Source organism: Taudactylus pleione, unplaced genomic scaffold, assembly GCF_031769625.1.
Source record: "Taudactylus pleione unplaced genomic scaffold, aTauple2 ptg000010l, whole genome shotgun sequence".
Lineage (NCBI taxonomy): Eukaryota > Metazoa > Chordata > Amphibia > Anura > Myobatrachidae > Taudactylus > Taudactylus pleione.
The window spans coordinates 10,806,452-10,829,325 of NW_028284413.1; the positions used below are offsets into that span (position 1 = coordinate 10,806,452).

General features: G+C 40.7%; 1 protein-coding gene across 2 annotated transcripts in view; it reads right to left on the minus strand.

Moving 5' to 3' along the window:
- Positions 1–22,874, minus strand: part of DIS3L2 (DIS3 like 3'-5' exoribonuclease 2) — a 393,579-nt gene that overhangs the window by 336,440 nt on the left and 34,265 nt on the right. For both annotated transcript variants that reach the window (XM_088467467.1, XM_088467468.1), the window contains 2 exons: positions 18,310–18,363; positions 6,706–6,807 (listed from right to left, as the gene is read on the minus strand). In XM_088467467.1, the coding sequence (XP_088323593.1) occupies positions 6,706–6,807; positions 18,310–18,363 (156 nt within the window). The remainder of the gene's footprint in view (positions 1–6,705; positions 6,808–18,309; positions 18,364–22,874) is intronic.

Consider the following 22,874-nt stretch of genomic DNA (forward strand, 5'->3'; position numbering starts at 1 on the left):
AATCGCCAATTACTGCACGTGCAACTTACATCCATGTGCAATGGCTACCAATCGCTCAATCTGCGTAAATATTGGCATTGCATCCACATCTGAATCAGGCCCATTATCTGCAGCATTTACAAGCGACACAGGACAAGATCTTGGCTTTGAATTTTGTTTCTGAAAGCCCTGTGCACACGGGTATTGAAAAACAATGTCCATTGGAAATGGTATTTAATAGAGAAATTGCTCATCACTTTTCAGGTCCTTTCTTGAACAAAAGTGGCTAGCTTACAGCACGAGTAATCCCATTTATAAGAGACTTCCATTTATTAATTTACCTCCCTTGCCAGGAGTACCTCGGAAATGCCACTAAAATTCAATGCAAAAAAAAAAATCAATTGTTTTACAAAGGAATACAAGCACATCTACCTTCTAAATTCACAGGAACGTTTCAGGTCGTCAGAAGACTTACACCCAAGCAGAGTTGGCATGAAGAGAAAACCTGCTAATAGACTGGCTTGCTTGGTGTAACTGTAAACGGGGCACCTGCTGAGTGACCAGATAAACTTGGGATAGCAACAGGGATATTACAGTAAAGGAGGAACTTGTGAAATTGTACACCCATAAATCTCAAGGGCAAACTAATGCATTTATAGGCATTTCATAAATACAAAAACAAAAAAGTATACACTTTGATTTCTCCCCAAACCATAAGAAATGTACTAGTGAGTAATGGTGCATAACTAGAACATAAGTGCCAATATTAAGGGAAGATTGAGACGATATGAGGGATTAAGTGCTAAAAGATGATTAACATGCCAGCTTTGATAGATTAGACTCAGATAGGACGACTGCGGATTCTCACATGATATAAACTTGCCCAAGAGCTGTATTGCATCTTATTTCAACAGTGAATGAAACATGTGCAACTTTGGTTTGTAAATTAAACTGCATAGTAAAAGATGAATCAAAAAATTAAAAAGTAGTAATATATGTATGCCATGACCAAACAATCTAGGGCATGGCTCTATTCCATGAGAACTAAAAGCAGGGGTTTTCCGGTCAGTAATTCTAGGGGAAAAAAAGAGCTCTGTAGCCTGTATGTCCCTTTGAAGGAAATCATCTCTGGTTCCTGCCTTTCCCAGGAAGGTGTGGTGACCCATTCTTATCTAGTACAGCTGGGGAACAGCCCATGGGAAAAATACATGATGGCTTCAAATGACACATGACACATCACCGGGAACTCAACTAAATACATCTCATTACTGCCACCATTTCTCTCCATAAATTGTTCAGTGCAACAATACATATCCTGGCAGGAAGTATTAGGAAACATTTATGATAAGATAGAGAAAAGCCTATGAGCTGAAATGCAGTACCATTATTATTTATATTATACAGTGATATACATGGGTGAGTCTACTCAAAAGGAGCTGCACAAATACAAGTCGTGGGGGTCTTCACCTTCACATACACTGGGCCCGATTCATCTTAGGACGGAATTGCAATTCCATCCATGCACTTATTGTAATGCAGCAGGAGGAGTCACACCTCCTGCATGCATTACTTATCAGAGCTGCTTTGCACAATGTAGCATCGGATAATCTGCAAGAACATCGGCCAGCAGGCCCATGAGGTCACGCAAGCCGGCCGCCGCATATGAAAGAAAGTCTAGGAAATCTGTCAGCCAATGGAGGTCCTGGACTCTTCCCTCCCCCACATCAGCGGCAACACATGTTTCGGGAAATGGAGGCCATCGCAGTCCCTTCCACGCCTACAAACAGAAGCAGACTGTCAAGCACTGCGCCGATTCCAGACCATAGGGAATCTGCGTTCAGCAGTGACACCCCCCAAAAGATGCACTGACATGTGGGATCACTATGGGTACCCCCCGAATAGCCCTGCTAAAGTTAGTTGGTCACAATAGGTGCTATTTAGCAATCTTTCAGCAAGTGGTGAAGAATAGCATTTTGCAACTATTTTGGGTGAAAATAAGTATTCCCATCACATTTGGGGTACATGAAAATGGGTGAAAGCATATTTTAAAGTTGCTAAAGTCAAGTATTAAAAGCGCCAAAAACGCACCTTCAGCAAACACCTGCGATTCAAAAAACACCTCCCCCAGACCCTACCCCCCCAAATGCTATTACGCTAGTTTTTTAATTTGTACCCCCACTTTGATTTTTTTTGCCCATTTTTTCCAAGTGCTTTTTGGGGTGTCCTTTGTGTATTTTTTTGCGTTTTTTCTTTTTTCCACACAATTTGCGTCAGGGGGGTGTACATAGGGTACAGGGTGGTTTCCGCACCTCTGCACTTTTTCTGCCGGGCATTCATATGCAAAACTTTTTCGCCTCTTAGATTAAATTGCGTTTTCGGACCGGCGAAAAGATGCTGAAAATGAATACGGGGATAAATGAAAAATTGGCGAAAATGACGTCATCAGCGAAAAAATTTTGAAGAAAATGGCTCTTTGCTTCTAATTGAATAAGATGGATGGAGATAAAGTACCAACCAATCAGAACCTGTCATTTTTCAAACACAGCCTGTAAAGTGACAGTTAGGAGCCAACAGGGGCACATGAGGATTTGGAAAATAGTGTCTGCAAGGTAAATCACACTTCGAAAAATCATAAGCAATGTTACATTATAGAAGACCGTGGCTATGTTGCTGAAGAGAACAGGAACAAGCACAGGAAGCTATAGTAAAAGTAACAGGCACATCCAAGTGAAACAAGATACTGCAGTCTATATAAATCTTCTATTTTTCATAACAACCCATTTTGTGCTAAAATACATATAAAGAGATTTAGTGGTCCAGGAAAAAGAATAAGCATTGCCCTCCTGACAATGAAACAAACCAATCCCTGATTAAAGAGAATGATACCGGATTTTACAACTGTAAGTTACAGTTTACGTGAAGCATCATATACATGACACACGCTGGTCTCTATTTGATACAAAGATTCTATCACTTACCATGATTCTACGTATAACCCAGCACAAAGCACTCATATCTGTACATGCAAGTACTCAGGATATAAAAGCTCTAGGAGTTTATGTAAAATCACAGACCTTCAGCAGATGATCACCCAGTTTGTATCGAAGACTACTGTGCTTTACATACATAATGTGGAGAAATATATATATATATATATATATATATATATATATATATATATACATATATATATATACACACACACATATATATATATATATATTAGAATTCGTTGCTGAATGCCATAAACAAACATTAGTATAGAATAAAATGTACCTAGAAAGTAGTTTGCAAGTAGTGTGTGTAATTTGATATATAGCTATAGATAGGCTCTGAGACGCCGTTGCAAGAATTGTGTACATAATGTTCTATAGTTATTTGTAAGACTCATTGACAGGCTTCCATTGTACTCTTCCCTTTTATGTATTGCCAGATATTGTGATCCCAATAACAATTCGTTTAAAGGAGTCTGCTTAAAAAAAAAAAGGAAAGTCAGACGGGAGAATACAGCAGTTCCTGTGTAATTAAGACGAAGAAAGCAGTGCATGGATAGGAATCTGTAGCAAGGAGGCAGACATTAGGTTAAGGTAATGAAAGTCATCCCAGTGGACACATGTAGTATGAGAAGACACCTGCAGACTGTAACTGGGGGTCCCATAATGTTTTAAACTCCTTCCTGTCCATATTCACTGGAGCATGTGTTATACCATTTCTGGTATTTGTCAGCTTCCAGTGACATTGCATTCTGCTCCTCTAAGTCCAATAGCCAATAGGAGTTCACTATACTCAAGCTTGCTGGAGTACACCAAGCAATTGCAATCAGTACTGCGTGCTGCTTATTACTATCCGTTAAACAGTCAGCAGCAATTAGAAAGGATGATCGTTATACAGGGGTAAGCAGTCTTATGCATCTTCTTTAGGTCTCCAGAGGGAATCGGTATGCATTACCGCCGACAGCGAATGCCCGGCATGGGTGAAGATCCCGACTGCAGCTAAAAGGTAAGTAACCCTCCCTTAGGGGTGCCTAACCCTAACTTCCCCCTCAGTGCCTAACCCTAATCCCCCCTCTGTGCCTAAGCCTAACCCCCCTTCCCCGCTACCTAAACCCAAATCTCCCAGGGGGGGGCCTAACCCCAAGTCCCCCCCGGGAGCCCCTAACCTAAAACCCCCTCAGCTGTCCGCGCCCGGCTTACCTTTGATCGGGATGTCGGGCTCCCAGCGTAGGGGTTTCACTGCCTGTCATTAGACCCTTGCCGTGATTAGACAGACGGGAAGCCGGCGGCTGGGATTGTGTCCGTCGGCTTCCCGACTGCTTCCCCTACAGAGACTGGGAGAGGTATTACGCTTATCAAGTGGAGATAGTTAACCTTAATGCATGCAAAGGCTTTCCCATCTTAACTAAGCAAGACATTTCATATATTTGTCACATGAACAAGTTTATACTTCTTAGAAGGCAATTTCACTTGTGAGCAGTATTCATTCTTCAACATAAGCCTATATTCAATTACAGGGGAAAAGTCAGATACTTTTCGTCTATTGCACTTTCCGCCGCAATCGCCTGTTTGAGACGCAAATTTGTGGCATGCGCATCCCCACAATCCACCCTTTTCAATTGCAGACAAGACAAAAAAGCAAATAGGTGAATGCATTACAAGCGGAAAGTACTAAATAGATTGGGGGAATCAGCCTGTACCCCAAAATAGGACACACGGACACTGGAAATGATTACAGAGGTGTACTATTAGCCATAACAAACATACTTTGTGTCCTTAAGTTGTGTTAAATGCTTTCTAGACGCATATATGTAAAAGTGGTGGAGACTGATAGAAAACAGTATTTTTTGGTGAAAATAGTCCAGTAAAATTTGGGGTACTTGAAAATGGGTGCTAGCATATTTTTGTGTCTCCAAAATGCACTTGTAAAAATGTGAAAAATCCACCTGCTGCATGCACCTGCAATCCTAAAACACCAGACCCATCCTTGCAGCCCCCAAAGAAACCTATTTTGTTACATTTTATCCTGGTCTCCCCACTTTTCATTTTCGCCCCAAAAGTGACTTTTTTGGGGTGTTCTACGGTAATTTATTTTTTTTCTGCCGATTTCTCCTTTTGGGAGGGGGTCAAAAGAGTTCTGAATCAATTCCCCACATTTGCACCCCAAAATAGAGATTTCACTTTTTTTCACCTGCCATTCAATGGAGAAACTTTCCTGCCTGTTTCAGTGCATTGAGCCTCCGCTTAGGCGAATTGGTCCCGGAATTGAATTTGGAGCTAAGATGCAAACAGGCGACAAGCGGCAAAACTTTTGCGCGGATCGCGGCTTTTCACTTCTAAATGACCAGGCCCATAGAGAGAAATCTATAATATTGTGTAATCCTGTATTGGTAACAGTTCCTGAAATAAAACGGATTGTTTAACAAAATATTGGCTAACAACTAGCATATGTTAAAAAAAAAAAAAAAAACACTATGAAAGCAATTAAATAATTTGCTCCAAAATTACTATGTTGACATTAAAACCGCCACACCTGATGGATGCTGAAAGTCAGTGTGAGTTTGCACTGTGTCAAGGCCTTGATGACGAGCTGCAGCCTGATAAGAGTTGCTACTGTAAGCTACCCAACATTACCTACATCCAGAGGAGGATCCTTTCAGTGTAACAGCTCAAAAACTGGACTACTCTGTTTGCAAACCCACGCTGAATCATCCTGCATCTGGTATGGGGGATTATTTGGGCCCATTTATTCATGCTCCATTGAAGCTCAATATTATCAGCACTATACACTACTACGCCTCCTGGGGGCCCATTATATTGTGTTTTACTTATGTATGCACTTTATGTCAACATAGGCTAATTTTGTAGCGAATTTCATTGCTTTCATACTTTCTTTTTTTTATCTTTGAACATGTGCTAATTGTTATCCAATATTTTGTTCAATAATCAGTTCTATTTCACAATTATTAATCATTTGTCTTAAGGATATATGCGATAGCAATACAGTATTATACTGAGTTATAGAATTCATCCTGATCACAAGTGAAATTGCTTTCCAAGAGAAGTATACTCCTTTTCTCATCTTCGCCTCGCCTCATTAGCACCAGGGACTCTAAACCATTATTTTCTTTGTGTTTAATACATTATGAGGTTTAGGGTTACCCTGAGTATATGAGTTAGGCTGCTTTTTGGCTGCGCCTGGTTTCTTGCATATTTGCCTTTTTCCCATATCTTCAGCTTGGATGCTTTTTACAAAGTAAAGCTGTGTCTGACGGCAGCAGCAAGATGAATGCTGGGCTCATGGTAAATACAGCATTGATACACTGCCTTGTGATTTACTTATACACTAATCTTAAAATGATCTATACGTTATGGAATGCAGTGATCCATGCAACCAGAGAGCCACATACTAAAAGCCATAAGGCCTTGCGCATATGGACATTAAGTAATTAAACATTAGTAAAGACTTCTTAAAGCACATTAATGCCAAATGGTCCATGCTGGCAATAACTTTTTGAAAGTACGAGTCCTAAAAGCCCTTATGATCATTTTCAGTATTCTGAAACACAAGATGAGGCTTGCAGAAGTTTAATATAAATATTTAAAACTTCAAGTAACCCAAAATGAAGTTTTGTGAGAAATTAAAAGTCAGGAAAAAAAAAGATGACAAGTGGTTCTTTACCACACGAGCAGGTGCTGGAAGAAAGGAGTCTAGCACAGGCATAACACTGACCTTCCATTGGTCTCGAGGAAGTAGCTTCACAACCACCACATCTCCATTCAGAGCCCGGTTCCTGGAAACTACCCCATCGATAAATAGGTCTCTCAGGCCATCCTAAGCAGCAAGAAAAAAAAAAGAAGTGTTTTAATACAATCAGAAAGAAAAAAAAAAAAAACACACCCGTTATATTTATTTATTACCAGTTATTTATACAGCGCACACATATTCCGCAGCGCTTTACAGAGAATAGCTTACCATTCACATCAGTCCCTGCCCCAGTGGAGCTTACAATCTTACAATCTATATTCCCTACCACCTGCTCGCAAACATACACACTATGGTCAATTTTGAGGGGAGCCAATTAACCTACCAATATATTTTTGGAGTGTGGGAGGAAACCGGAGTACCCGGAGGAAACCCACGCAAGCACAGGGAGAATATACAAACTCCACAAAGTTAGGGCCGTAGTGGGAGTTGAACCTACGACCTCAGTGCTGTGAGGCAGTAACGCTAACCATTACACAGTCTGTGCTGCCCATATCATGACCATCATTAGGACTGTCTGACAGCAGTTACCAGTGAAATAAAATGCAATAGCTAGAAAATAAGAGGTTTGATATGAAAATACAAAAGGGACTCTGTACAGGAACATTTTCGTTATTAAGGGTAGTGTCATGTAGTGCAATGTTACAGCAAACAGTGTGAATAGTGTTTTCATCGATTAACCAGGAATGCCTGTGTAGGCATTGATTTTCTATTTAAGATTAGAGCTAGACTCCCCCTATACATGAATGGACAATTACCCAAGTGTTACCTAATGATTTCCTTTACTCGGTTCATTTAATGGTCACTAGCAGATGTATAGATAAAAGGCATTAGTAATAACAAAGTTAATTATGGCTTTCAATTAAATTGTTCCAAATAGAATCCTTGGGGTTTATTTAGTTAAGTTGATTTCAAGGCCTCTCATTATCTTCATTTTAGCTGCTATAACAACGGTAATTGGTAAAACTGAAAAGCCTCCTTTTAGAAACCAAAACATTCATGAGAAAAACGTGAAGGTGAAAATTGTGGGGAATAGGGGAGCTCTAAAATGAGCAGAAAACATGCTGAAATACCATTAAAATCTATTGCATATACCCCTATAGGTCTCATAGCAGTAAATATGGTAAGGAAAGTGGACATTTGGCTGTAACTATTTTATGGACATTGTTGCCACAGGATATGAACATATTATTGATTTTAAGCAATGATGGTCAGACAGGCCTTGCAGAAAGGATACACATGCCAGGGATTAGGCTGCTACAATTGCAGAAATGACAAACTGATGGTACGTTAATGAAACGAAGTTCCAGTTTGTCGCAAATGAATGTATAATATGCAAACTGGTCATTACCCAGTACAAAACCTTTTATTTTATATAACCTAATCTGAGGAGTGACATGAGCCCATAACTGCACATTATTCCCACCAAAGCATGAATATCATCCTTAATATCTCATACTACCTTATCGGTTAAACTGGGGTCTTTCACCAACACAATTATGGATAACATTTTATTCAGTAAACTGATTAGATGGAAATCTGCATAAACAATAGAAACACCTCTTCATTTCCTTTTCATGTCTCCTCCTAAATAGTGTCATTAAGTTCAGCCCATCACTGGCAGAGAAATAGTGCTAAGGTGCGTACACACTAGACGCTTTTACACGATTCGCCTGATTTTGGTGAATTGGAACAAATCTTGTAAAATATGTCCAAATCTTGTGTCCACTCACGATGCCGATGCGAGTACCCGTGGGTCGTACATCGCATCTTCAGATCTTTCCTACTGCAGGTAAGATCTGCCAATCTCATACACGATTTGGTGCAATAGATAGATTTTGTGCAACATAGATCTTTAGCCAGACTGGCCACTTTAGCACCATATCGTGTCCTGGAGAGCCTGGGAGCTGCCGGGGAGAGTTCAAGGGAAATAGCTCACGATATAGCACTATGAGCACATAGTCTATTGTGAAGGCACCTTTAGGGAAGAAGCCAGCAAAGGGAAATTATCCCTTAATCATGGGCTTCAAAAAATCTCACACCTAAGTGTAAAGCACAACAGAATATGCTGGTGCTATATAAATTAGTGATACAGCCTGATGTCTGAATCCACATATGGCACAAGTCACAGACTCACTAAGAATACTGAACCACCAGGAAGAAATCCATAAGGTCGGGGACACACACACACAGTTGAATAAAACGACGGACAAGGGGTAAAGCAAGTGCCAATGATCAACCTAAATATTGCTCATTGAGCTGTGATGCAGTGATATTGGTTTATAACTCAATTGTTCACCCGGACTGGTAAAGAAATAGTGTAATTCAGTGGTTCCCAAACTGGGTGTCCGCAGGATACTTGCCTAGGTGACCCAGGAACAAAATCAAATTATTATGGTTACTGTGATTGGCAGCCACCAGAACAATATAAGGACAAACAAATGTAACCCTGTCCACCACCACATAACTGAACCGAAGAATGACTGGTAAGAACATACACGTAATTTAATAATTTTTTTAAGAAACTTGTGGCCTGAGGTGCAGTGAAAAGAAAAATGCTGATACTCTACGGCACCATAATTCAAGAAAGTTTGGGAACCAATGGCGTAATGGTCTATAGTCAGTCGACAACCAAAAACACACAATATGGATTAAAGGCCAATCGGGTCCTTTGTTCTGCACAAATCTAATTGGATTATAGTTGATCTGAAAAAAATAAATAGGTTAGTGATAAAAAAAAAAAAAAACTGGACCACAGACAGCTTTTGGAGGTATCACACTGTGGCACGTCATCAATGGAAATCCCTGCTGCCAGAAGAAATAGGGATAATTTAAATTTAGGAGACCTACTCTGCATTTTATGCTTTCCTCCACCCAAAATATAACTGGTAGTTTACCAAGTGCCTAAATGGTATCTCACAAAGAGTGGAGCTTGCACTCATTTGAGATCCTATTTAGGGAGTGGAGGTGTTACATTTCATTTTGAGCTAATCTCATAAATGTTCAATACAAAATAACCTTATAGATGAAAATGCTCCAGAAACCATTTACAAAGTGTAGTTGTAGTAGTAACAATCTGGCTATAATATACTTTACAGTGAAAACACAAATTAGAAGACTCAGATTACAATTATTTTGCTCCCTAGAACATAGACATTGTATTTACCCACTCCCTCACTGTTGTGTTCACTTCAAACCGAAGAGACAATTCTTTTTTGATGGCACCCAAAAAAACACATTTCAAAATAAAAAATTTTTTTTTTTTTTAAAAAGACGCTACAAGTAATGGTATCCAATTCACTTGCTAGCACATGCCATGACATGTTGTTAAAAGTCCAATGTGAGTTTTGACAAACATTTATTTTTCTTTAGCACTTGGACACTTCTGGAACGATGAACAACAAAATATGAAAAAAATAACCTGTAAAATATTTAATAAGAATTTGCTTCAATTAATGTTCCAATTATGCACACACTTTCAACAGTGGTGCAGCTTTCTGCACTGGGGCTTCTGACTTTGTGGGTTGTGTGCATTTTTGTTTTTTTGAGAAGGCCAAATATGGACAGCCATCTGCCCTATAGTTGTTGCATACTCACTCAGAGTCAATGCTTCCAGTTTCACAATGGATAAAGAGAAACAGGTTGCTCATCTCGGTTATAAACTATGACAATAAACAGGAGAGTTCACATTATGCATTTTTAAGAATATTAAAACACCAAGAACATCCAATAAGTTGTCAGAACTCAGTTAAAAAAATAAAGTAATTCTAGATCAGAGTCTTTAGTTAGCAGTTTAGTCACCAGCTGAAAATATTCCACATCATAATAGAATTGTATTTACCAAAGGTTGTATCTATAATCGGAACCACAAGACATATGGCCAATAATGGCTTGAAGAAAAAGATCTTATCTATAACAAAGGTCATTTAGATACAGGCTTGGAGGGACTCTAAAAGAATATTTGTGTAATTTTCAATTGTTTACAGTACTGTAGAACAGATTGCGGCTCTAGAATTCTCAGATTGAATTAAGGAGGTTATTTATCTTTATTGAAGAGCTCACTGTTTACATCCCCCAGAGCCCTTCTCCTTATATGAGGTGTGGCAACAGTGACTATATCATAGCTGGGGGCATGGCCTAATGCAAGGGACCTGTAGCATGACTGGGAACGGAGTATGACCAGGTGTGTAAAAGGAAAAAAATACAGCAAAGCTCAGACAAATTAAATCAGAAACCTCTAAAATATTCCTAGATTATGCAGGTAAAGCACACAGTATAAATCCTCACATGGGGAGCCACCACAGAAATATGAACTTTAGGGCCTACTTAAAAATTGTATTAAAGAAAAAGAAAGGATTGCGCTGGTAAACAGATATCCTGGAATGCAATTGATATTCTACATATAAATATTTATTGGAAATCTAACAAATAAAATGCTATTAAAATATGCATAAAAATACGATTTTTACTCACTGTAAAATCTCGTCCTCAGAGTCCATCTGGGGGATGCCTTACATCTGGGTTACGTATAGTGGTGGGTGGAGTCGGACACTAGCTAATTGAAAACTGGCTCCCACTGCCTATATAACCCCTCCCCTTCCGCCGTAAGCTCAGTCTAATGTTTAACAAGAGGAGAGCCACGGAAAGAACTGAGAAGCCAGAGACCAACAGGTATCTAGTATGAAAAAAATCAAAGGAAGAGATTTTACGGTTGAGTAAAATTTGTATTTCCTTTATCATCCGTTTTGGCGATATACCACAGAAAGCCAATTAAGAAAGGGGAGGGGGGGGGGGCATCAGAACCGACCGCTCTAAGAATTTTCCGCCCAACACTGGCATCCCTTACAATGTATGGAAGCTGTAAAATTTTGTGAAAGTGTGTTCAGATGACCAGGTAGCTGCTTTGCAGAGCTACTCAACCGAGGCACCACGCAGTACAGCCCGAGAGGTTCCGACAGCACGAGTTGAGTGAGCCCATATTGAGGCCGGAGTGGACACATTCGAGGACAAATATGCCTGCCTAATGGCAGAAGTGACCCATTTGAGGCAGACCAACCTCTTTTTGGTGCATTGATCAACAACAAGGAATCCGTACGCCTCAAAGACCCAGTGTGCGCCCAGTAAATGCGTAATGCACGTACCACATCCAACTGTGCTAAGGAAGAAGATTCACTAGTCACTGAATTCTGGCAAAAAGCCAAAAGGACAATATCTTGGTTAATGTGGAAAGCAAACGCCACTTTTTGCAGAAAGGAAGGTTTAGTGCGTAACCCTACCCTATCTTCATAAAAAATAATAAGCGGAGCTTTACAGGAAAGAGACACTAATTCAGATACCCTTCTGGCCGAGGCAATGGCCAAAAGGAAAACAACCTTCAGAGTGAGATATTGCAATTCTATAGACTCCAAAGGCTCAAATGGTGCCTTTTGAAGAGCCTCCAAACTAAATTCAAGTCTCAAGGAGGAACTGGTGGGGTATGAGGATGCTGTATGCCAAGAAACCCCTGCAAGAAGGTCTGAACTTCCGGAATGGTGGCCAATTTCCTTTGACACAAGATCGATAAGGCAGAAATTTGTCCCTTAAGAGAGGACAATTTCAGATCCTTAACCAACCCCTCTTGCAGAAAAGACGGCGATACACTCAGAACTGTTCCGGTTTGAACTTGTGTTGTTCACACCAAGAAATATATATCTTCCATATCGATGATAGATCAGGGAAGTAACTGGTTTACGAGCCTGTATCATGGTTTTCACCACAGACTCTGAAAACCCCTTGGCCCTCTGACTGCATGGTTCTTGAATCCAAAATTCAAAGCCAAGCGATGCAAATTGGGGTGATGGCATGGACCCTGCAGCAACAGGTCTGGACGCAGATGGTACTGAACGTCTGCCAACATGTTCTGAAGAACGGCGAACAACTGATGGTGCGGGCAGTCTGGAACCACCAGAATGACCGGCTGTGCCACCTGTCAAATCTGCTGAATTACCCTTGGTAACATTACCAGAGGAGGAAAGATGCTGGAACACTCAAGATGCTGTCATGGCATCCACCAGAAATGCCTGAGTATACCGGGACCGAGATCTGTACCTTGGAAGCTTCCTGTTGAGACGAGAAGCCATTAGAGCTAAGTCTGGAGATCCCCATCTGGCAATTATTTCTGCAAACACCTCCTGGTGTAATTCCCTTTCTCCTGGGTGCACACTGTAGTGACTTGAGAAGTCCACCACCCAGTTGTCCACCCATGGAATGTAAACTGCTGAAATAGCCAGAACCCTATTTTCTGCCCAATGAAGGATGTGGAAAACCTTCATTTCTAGCCGTGTGTGCCACCCTGCTTGTTTATGTAAGCAACTGCTGTGGCATTGTCTAATTGGTTTCGTGCTGGTAAATTCTTTAGATATTTGAACTGCCCTTAGTTCCAGTATATTGATAGGAAGAGCAGTCTCCTGGAGAGACCAAAGCCCTTGTGTCTGTCCAGAACCGCTGCCCCACACCAGCCTGTTAGGCTGGCATCTGTGGCGACAATGGTCCAGTCCTTTTCCAACAATTGGCAACCCTTGTTCAGATTTGCATCCTGTAGCTACCAATGAAGAGAACGCAGAGTCTGTGGTGATAATCTGAACACCCGACTGTTTAATCGAGGGTCTGGTTTCACCCATCAATGAAGCAATTGGTTCTGTAGAGATCGGGTGTGAAATTTGGCAAAAGGAACAGCTTTGAATAAAGCTACAGTTTCCTCCAATATCTGCATAGCCATTAAACCCGAGATATGAGAAATCTGTAAAAGTCCTAAAACAGGATTAAAGATCCTGGATCTTTGCCTGTGGAAGAAAATAAATACTCTGACACTGGGTGTCAGAGAAGACCCAAAAATACCATCTTCCGAGATGGAATTAAATCTGATTGGGAAAGTTGATGATCCAGCCGATCTCTGGACATGCCTATTGTAATCGGAATATGTTGTTGTACTAGAGCCATTGATGGTGACCTTAGCAACAAATCGTCCAGATAAGCCAACACATTTATCCACCCTCTCCTGAGTAGGGACATCATGTGTGCCATAACCTTGAAAATACTCCGGGGGTAGAGGCCAAACCAAATGACAGGGCTGAAACTGAAAATGCGGATGCCTCACTACAAACCGCAGAAGATGTTGATGAACATTCCAAATAGGAATATGGAGGTAGGTATCTTTTATATCTATGGAGGCCAGAAAATCATCTTCCTGGACCAAACAAACAAAGAACTTCCTTCAAAAGGCAATGACTCTAAAGCATGTTTTGATTCTATGTCTGCCTTCCATTTTTTAAGCCATAGAGAAAACCTGTCAGAAACAGCTAAGGATGAAATATGAGACTATCTGAATAGTATCTCATAAAGTGTCACCTATACAGATTAAGCTGGGTACACACGGACAGATATATTGGCCGATCAATTGATCGGACAATCTAGTGCCAGTCAGACAGAGTGTACCAGCGATATGTCTGAACGACGTCGTTCAAACATACTGTGTCGGCTGTGCTGCACAGCCAATGGACAGATATAGCTGTCCATCGGCAAGTGTGTATGGGCAATCAGCCGATCACCCGCACACATGCGGCAGCCGCGGGGAGAGGTTCGCAGCACGACCCCCTGGCCAGCGGGACCCGCAGCTGCCTGGAAGAAGAGGGTCATTCAGTGTATATGAACGACCATCATCTACAGATATTTCTGCAGAGATATCTGTACACTGCAATATCTTTGCAGTGTGTACCCACATTTAAAGCTTCCAAAATCTGATCAGTTAAGGAGTTCGCCTCAGATTCATCCCCTGATGGATAAATCAGATGATTACTGGTTTTAAAAGGATCGATGGCCTTTACCACCAAGGCACTGGCCAGAATTGGCCGTGGCGATACTCCTGACAAGGTGAATGAAGGAATGAGGCTGTTCTAAAATCTTTAATCTATAGGATGTTTAATTGCTACAGACAGTTGTGGGAATAACCATATTCCGGACCAACCTAGTAATAGGAGCATCCACCATGGGTGGAACTTCCCATTATTTGGTATCCTCTTCTGAAAAAAAGATGAAGACCCTTATATTTTTTGGAATATGAAATTTTGAATGAGGTTTTAACCAGGCTTCTTTTAATATTTCCTCAAAATTTGAAAATTATGGGAAAACTGAAACCGGTTTCTTCTTGCGTTTAAAGAAACTGCACTAGTCTCTGGCATAGATGCAATCAGGGAGTCTCTGCAGTTACAGGAGAAAGCTATCAACATGTGACTGCTTTTTAACAGCTGTGCTCATGCAGATGGTGCCATTTTATTTAGAGACTTCGCCACCTGAGCAAGACATCGCCCCATATTTTGGGCCCATCTGTGCTCTACCGAGGGATCAGCCAAAGGAGGAGCTTGAGCACACGGTATCATAACTTTCCTGAAAGTGACGTAATTCACTAATGGCATCCGCCATAGTTTTAACCCAGTCATCACCGACTGTTCAGCCAAATATCCAGATAATGAAATCCCCTGTGAACAACCAGCACAGAGCGACCCTTAGTCCGTACCTTTTGGTAATTTTTGCTCACATTTTGTACAAATATAAACAGGGACTTGCTTAGAACCCTTGTCTGACTTATCCACACTCAGGCAAAAAAAAAAAAACACAAGTCTACTCTAAACAGATAGCTACCTAAATTCTCACAGAAAAAGTGTAGCCCTGAATGAATAGAAAAGACAGAGGTTAATGAAGACTTCTATTCACCCATTTGTTTTAAATGTTAAAAAAACCCTGACCCTTCAGACCAAATTCTCTTTACCTTAGGTAAAATAAAATGTCACACACACACACACACACACACACACACACCTGCAAGTTACTGCCTATCAGTGACAACAGTGCAGTAACTATGCTCATCTTTAAATAAGCCTACAACACCAGGATAAATTCACAATAGTAAAATTCCCAACTGCTCAGCTTGTCAGGTTTCCCCCAGGGCATGCTGTGACTTCCAATGGACCTTTACAGCAGCCTGTATTAAAATAAACTACCTGGGGGAGTGGAGGCGTGGCCGGCCGAAGGGTCCTGCTAATTCAGGACACATATAATCATATCCTCCAGCATCCGCGGCCCGGCCTGATGACGTACCCGCTGCACGACTACACACGCAGCGGCATCTGCTCACTACTGTCACAAAGCCTCTGGCGCTCTCAACGACGTCACCCACCACGTGCTCTTGTGCCACAGTGCTCTACTGATTCCGGCCACCTGTCTTAAGGTGGATACACACCTAGCAGATGTATCTGCAGATGATGGTCATTCAGTGTATATGAATGACCATCATCTTCCAAGCAGCCGCGGGTCCCACTGGCCAGGGGGAAGTGGGCGCTGTGATGTTCTCCCTGCGGCTGAATGTGTACGGACAATGGACACATCTGCAGAGAAGTATCGGTCCATCGGCTGTGCAGCACAGCAGACGCGATATGTCTGAATGACTACGTTCAGACATATGGCTGAAGGGCACCAGAAATATTGGCCGATCAGTTGATCAGCCAATATATCTGTCAGGGCATACCCGGCTTTAGTCTCCGGCCTGGAAACTACTTGTGGCCCCACCTGCTTACGTCACCGCTGTGCATCTACACGTGCAGCAGTGTCCTGGAACTACTTGAATGAGTAATTTAAACAGGCCTATATACTTAGATGCTCCTATTTTTATGTGCTTTTATTTTTATGTATTTTTTATTAGCATTCTATATGTTAAGACTACCAATAATTATTTATATGTGGAATATCAATTTCGGTCCAGGATATTTGTTTAGCAGCACAATCCTTTCTTCTTCTTTAGTACATTTATATAAGGGATTTTGCCAATGTTCCCTTTTTTTTATTGCAGCAGGTAAACTTGATTGAGCTCACCAATTTGTTCATCAGTGCTTGGATAATTTTTAGGATTTTCCTACTTAACAATTGGCCCATTATAGAATAGTTATTTTACTCTTTATTATACCCATATGGTGCATAGTAAAAGGGGTGCCTAGTCTAGTAAAACCCAGAATTACCATGAGATCAAAACATGATTCAATATAAAAATTGCCTTAATTTTATCTAGTTCCGCAAGCACTAGCAAATACATTTTAGCGCATTGCTTTGATCAGCCATCTGCAACTTCCTGACAAAAAAAAAGTGCTGAGAACACAAAGTATTCTGTAACAAGTATTAGAAACTATTTCAGAATGGTTAAAGAAAGCACATATGAGCTTAAAGAATTTGACTGCACACGCTGCCTTAATGTTGAGCAGTAAGAGTCCGTGTGTAGCTGAAACAGAATGTTCCTTGAGACTCTGGAAAGCAGAAACAATCTGATTGGGACAAGAGCTGCAGCAGCTGTGCACGCTGCCTCCCATGACTTGATGCAGAAGGATTGCTAAACTGTTTTTTTAGTTGAGTCGCAATGAGAACAGGTTTTTGCACATGTTCTGAAAGCAAAAAAAGGTGGATACAAAAAAAATTAATTTAAAAAAAAGCCCATTAACAGTGTCAAAGCAAAAACATTCCATATTATTTCATGTATCTGATAGAACATATTAAGTGCAATTGTAAAGCCAAACCTACAGGCAACAGGTTATAGAACCTGCATACATTTCAATCAGCTTTGGAGCCCTGAACTGTTAACACCAACATAAATCTGGACCCTTTATCATTGGAATGGCAGCATAAGATTATACTTGTCTGCTGCATTGTGGCCCAATTTCCATTCACCCACTGACACCTATCACAGGGTAGGACCAGTTTACGCCTTACACTCCCATCAAGCAAAAGCCACACAGAGAAAGTGACACACGGACAGATCCGTAAATAGAAAACCCTTTCACGCAACTGCTGTGTGTGATGTATGTCCTCCCAGAGCTCTGACTCTTGGAACATGGGAAGAACCACTGAAAGCCTAATAACTCACACAGGTGACTCACTGTGTAAGAGTCCATTTCCAAATCACAAAAAGCCTGTGATAGGCATTATTGATCTTGATCCCTTGTTCAACAAAGGGCAAATACATAGTAGAAAGCACAGGATGAAGCAGTAAGGAGTGGGGAAAAGAATTGCTGCACCCATTCTCAGTTCTTTTCTCCGTGAAGTCTCCGTGTATAAATTCTACATTTAGCATCAAGACTGTGGGAAACAGTCACTAGCCTGTTAGCATTAGACATGTCCATTAAATAGGCCTTGTACTTTATATCTGAATAAACAATGGAAATTGGCTACAGAAACAGAACACAGTTAGAAGGCAAAACCGTTTAAAGACAGATTAGTTTAAATTACTGGAAAATGAAGATACCAAAGCAGGGATACACGAAAAGGGTCTAGTTACATTAACTGGTGGTCCCAAGTCAGCTGCTTCATACACACTGCTCCCTACAGATCAGCCCATACATTAAGCAGGTATGATAAAAGACTCTGGATTTTATGTAAGATAGATACAACTGTATTATTGAACTCAGTTATATTAACCATCTGCAAGCGGGGACATCGCCAAATCTCCCAATAGGACAGAGGGATACTTTATACGGACCCTAGGACTTATCTTACCGGTGATGGCAGGAATGCTTCATGGAATTTCTTGGGATTAATCCTCAGGGAACCCTAGAGAACAAATGTAGAGCAGTATGAGTTTTTTTTTCTTTGCTTTACACGGTGTGCTATCTGAGCGTGCACCATATTAATATAAATTAAATTTTAAAAAAATAAATAAAATCTGCACATTTTTTTTTACATATTACATGACTAGCAATGTGACTGGTTGTGGCATGGAATGAGAAATCTAAAACATTTACTACGTAAACCAAAAGCAAAGTATTCAGAAGATGTTGTTTTTATTTAGGCTGCTACATTATGAGATCATGTCAAAAGGACTGCTCAGGTGCAGTGTTCCCATCAGAAGAAAACTTTATATTCCTAGAGTGGTTATTTTATCCTGGCTGACACATGTTTCGCTTCAACCCATCTGCAGGTTCAGAGTTTCCAAGACAGCAAACAGAAGTTTGCCCAAGATTTTGACAGACCACATGCCTGCAGCTGCTTGTTTGACTTGCTAGATTTGGTCTTCAAGCAGGTTTATGGGCTCTTGGCCACTAAAAATCAACATGCTGTAATACAAAACACAGAGTACACCCAAAAGCTTCCAAATACCGCTTTCAGAATCAAACATAACTGGAGATACAAGAACAGTTACCTTTCCCCAGTCCCACCTGTGGGAAATTACAATACACGTTACGTAACATGCTTTACTTCCGTTCCTAGTAAGCAGAAAAAAAAAAATGGGAGGATGAGAGCAGTGCACTCTACCTTCTGTAAAGCACACATGACATCACCCGCTCAACTCTGGAAAACATTTACTTCAATTTTAAAAAGGGAAGAGTATTCTTTAGTTTTTATTTTTGCTTTGCTTATTAAAATAAGTATTATGCAGAAGTCATTTTCATACATAATGAGCAGAGGTGGCATGTAATTACTGAGATGTTGGCTTTGCCAGTATTAGAGAACAGTAGCAGTAATATAGTCTGTGCTTGCAATCTCATTTCGGTATCCGCTATCACAAAATGAATACCAAAACCACAAAAGGGACAGCTACAGATGTGTCCACATACATCTAGCCTCCTTGCGCGTTTAACAGCCCTTCTAGTTGCGCCATGCCGTAGCGTGACTCTGTAGCGCCAAGCGTTTTTTTGTGCAACTTTTTACCTTTAAATGCGTCTTATTCACACAGTTATGCGCATAAAACGCAGCTTCTGCCGATTAAAATGATATGCGGCATGTCTATGTTCTGTGTGCAACTTCGGGTGCATCTGCATGCTAAACATTACGTTCGTGTCACAGCCGCTGACTCAGACGTAGCATTTTACATGTAGATACACCCACAGAACATAGGCATGCCGCGTATCATTTTAATCAGCAGAAGCTGCTTGTGTGTTTTATGCACAAAGCTGTTCGAATAAGACGCATTTAGGGGTAAAATGTCGCACAAAGACTGTCAGCGCTATAGAGTTACACGGCACTCACGCGTTGTGTAATGCGATTTGTAGCGCACGGAGGATAGATGTATGTGGATACATCTGTATGACTAAATAGCAATTGCTATTTAGGGCCATATTCAATTAGGCAGCGAAAAGCAGTTATCGGCGATAATTTATCGTCGATGACGTAATTTTCACCATTTTCACTTTTCCCCATACTCAAATGGCAAAAAACGGGGATAACTTTTCACCATAGAATAGGTGCCGAAAAAAAAGTGCAGATGGGGGTTTTGGGATACAGACTTTAAGTACCATGCAGCCCTTGGAATGTCCCCTAAAAGTTATGTGTCAAAACAATTCTAAAAAGTAGCATAGGACACCCCAAAAAAATGGTTGCGGCAGGTGGATCATCTAAGAATTTTTAAAGATCACTATAGGGACTTCAAAATATGCTTGCACCCATTTTCATGTACCCCAAATTTGATGGGACTAGTTATTTAAAAAAAAAAAAAAAAAAAAAAAAAAAATGTTGCTAAATGCTATTCTTCAAAGACGCATAAAAGCACCTGCCGACACTGTTTAAAAACCCCAAATACCTTCAGCAGGCCAATTCGGGGGTATCCACAGTGATCCCCATGTCAGACCATTTTTTTTGGGGGGGGGGGGGGGGGGGCGGGGTCGGGGGGTTTTTGACAGGCTGATTTCCCCAAAAGTGTCAGGACTTTGATACTTACTTTTTCGTCGGGTCCAGTTTTTGACAATTCCTAATTGACTACGAGGATATGAGGGCTCGCGCCAGATACTTTATCCCCAGGAAAACCTGCGATGACAGCGAAAAGTCCGACCCCGGACTTTGCGCCTCTATTTGAATATGGCCCTTAATGTCAAAAGGAAATTTACTGTGACAATCTTAAGATTCCATGGCAATGACATTTAGTTCACTATCGGAATATATGCTCTCAATGTGCAAGATTCAATTCCAAGTCAGGCTTCTCTTTAACAACCAATTAACGCACTTAAAATTTATATCTGAGCAGATGGGTCCAATATCTTTCCCTACCAAAAACCTATTTAACATGTTCCTCATTTCACACTGTGATCTCATATTTGGAACAAGCTGCAATTCCCATCTGTACAGAACAGATGTTTTAGTGTAGAGTGCTCGGTGGGGTGGAGTGTAGGTCTGTCCAGTGAGGACTAGCGGGTCACTATGTCAAAAAAAGTATTAACTTACAATAAAAACTCAAAAATAGATTAAAGCTGCTACCACACAGCTTTGTTACCTATAAATAAGACAGATTTTCTGCATGGTAAATTAGTTACAAACTAAAGAACAAAAAAAAGGGTTTAATCTCAAAACTATGTTACAAGATGGATCAGACAACTAGATAATACATAAAGCAAATACTGGAGACCAAATGTACTCAATGCCCCGATTCACTTGTTTAAGATGCACTAATTAATGGGCGCCCAATGTTGCAACTCAATTGTCTTTGGGCACCCATTATCGCACGTGTTGTGCCCAATTAGACCGGGCTTAGCCGCAATAAATGGCTAAATCCATGTAAAGTCCTAGGGAACCCAAATAGTTTGGGCACCCAGACCACAGACTTGTCACATTTCTGCTCACCGGCAGCTGTTCACGCCCAAACTGAGCAATATTTGAATTGCTCCGACGGGCACCCAGCACTGACAACTGCAGGCGCCAACAACTGAATCGCCTCCAATGCGATTGTTAACCAAATGAGAACAGTACGCAATCAACCTCATGGCAACCTCCAAGTTTGATGCAGCATTCATGTTATGCGCTGATGAATATTAGACTACAAAAAAAAAACCTCCATATCGAAAACGTCAAATTGAAAATACAGGCAGCTCCTCAACCAAACACGACTGTCGCATTGCCTTATGTAAGGCTAGGATTTAAGGGTTTGCAAGTCAACCAAGTCATTTATGCCATACTCCCTTCCCACATATGTAGTGTTATTGATTCTTTACAAATGCTCTACAAGTGATCATGTGGTCTGTGTTCACTTCTGTAGAAAAATCAAATACATATATAAGAATATACAGAACATCTACCTGCATTGCATTATCTACAGTTACCATATAGAATGCATGGCATCTTCTGCACTTTATCCAAATGGTGGATTGACCAAATACTACAACAAACTATCTCTGCAGTGCTTGTAATGTTCAAAGTTACAGAATTCCAGAGAATAGTGTTTACAGTCATGTATACCTATCACCTGTATGGATGGCCACGGCAGCCAACCAATACCTACACTGACAGAAAACAAGAGGTAAAAAAAAGAAAAAAGCAATTTGGTTTTTAAAATTTTTCCCTGGAGGACCACACACTAACAGCATCAAACTAACAGCGTTCAATTTCTGAACACAAACAGGCTGACCTGGAAGTTACAGGTATCCCACAACGTTATTGACAGTTCCATGCCTAGACAATTGTGATCCCATCCTGCTCATATAGGACTATATTACTCATATACTAACAGTGGTGATAAGGCTGTACAAGCAGATCGTACAGCGGCTTAAAAGTTTTGCCACCCCCCTTTTGATTTCTTCTATTTAGCCATATTTTTCACACTTAATTTTCTCAGTTCTTAACAAAATACACCCTGAGCAAACTCCAAATACAGTTTTTAAAATGATCACTTCGTTTATTTCAGGGAAAAAAAAAAAGGTATCAAACACTAAATGGCCCTGCATGAAATAGTAATTGCCCCTTAATTTTTCATTCCATCAATGAACCAAAATTGAATTGATAAACGGGTTTAATTAGTCTAAACACAATCAGCCATCCCTGTTGAATCTAAACATCACTTAGACACTTAAGGTCTCTAAAAGCAGATCAGCAGATCAATATGCTGAAATAAAAAGAAATTCCAGCAGGGATGAAAAAGTAAATTATTAAAATATGTCAGTCTGGAAAAGGTTACAAAGCCATGTCTAAGGCTCTGGGACTCCAACGAACCACAGTGAGAGCCATTATTGCCACATGGAGAAAACTTGGAACAGAGGTGAATCATTCCAGGAGTGGCCGGACTGTCAAAATTCCTCCGAGAGTGTATTGACAACTCATCCAGGTCACAACAGAACCCAGAGGAACATATAAGGACCTGG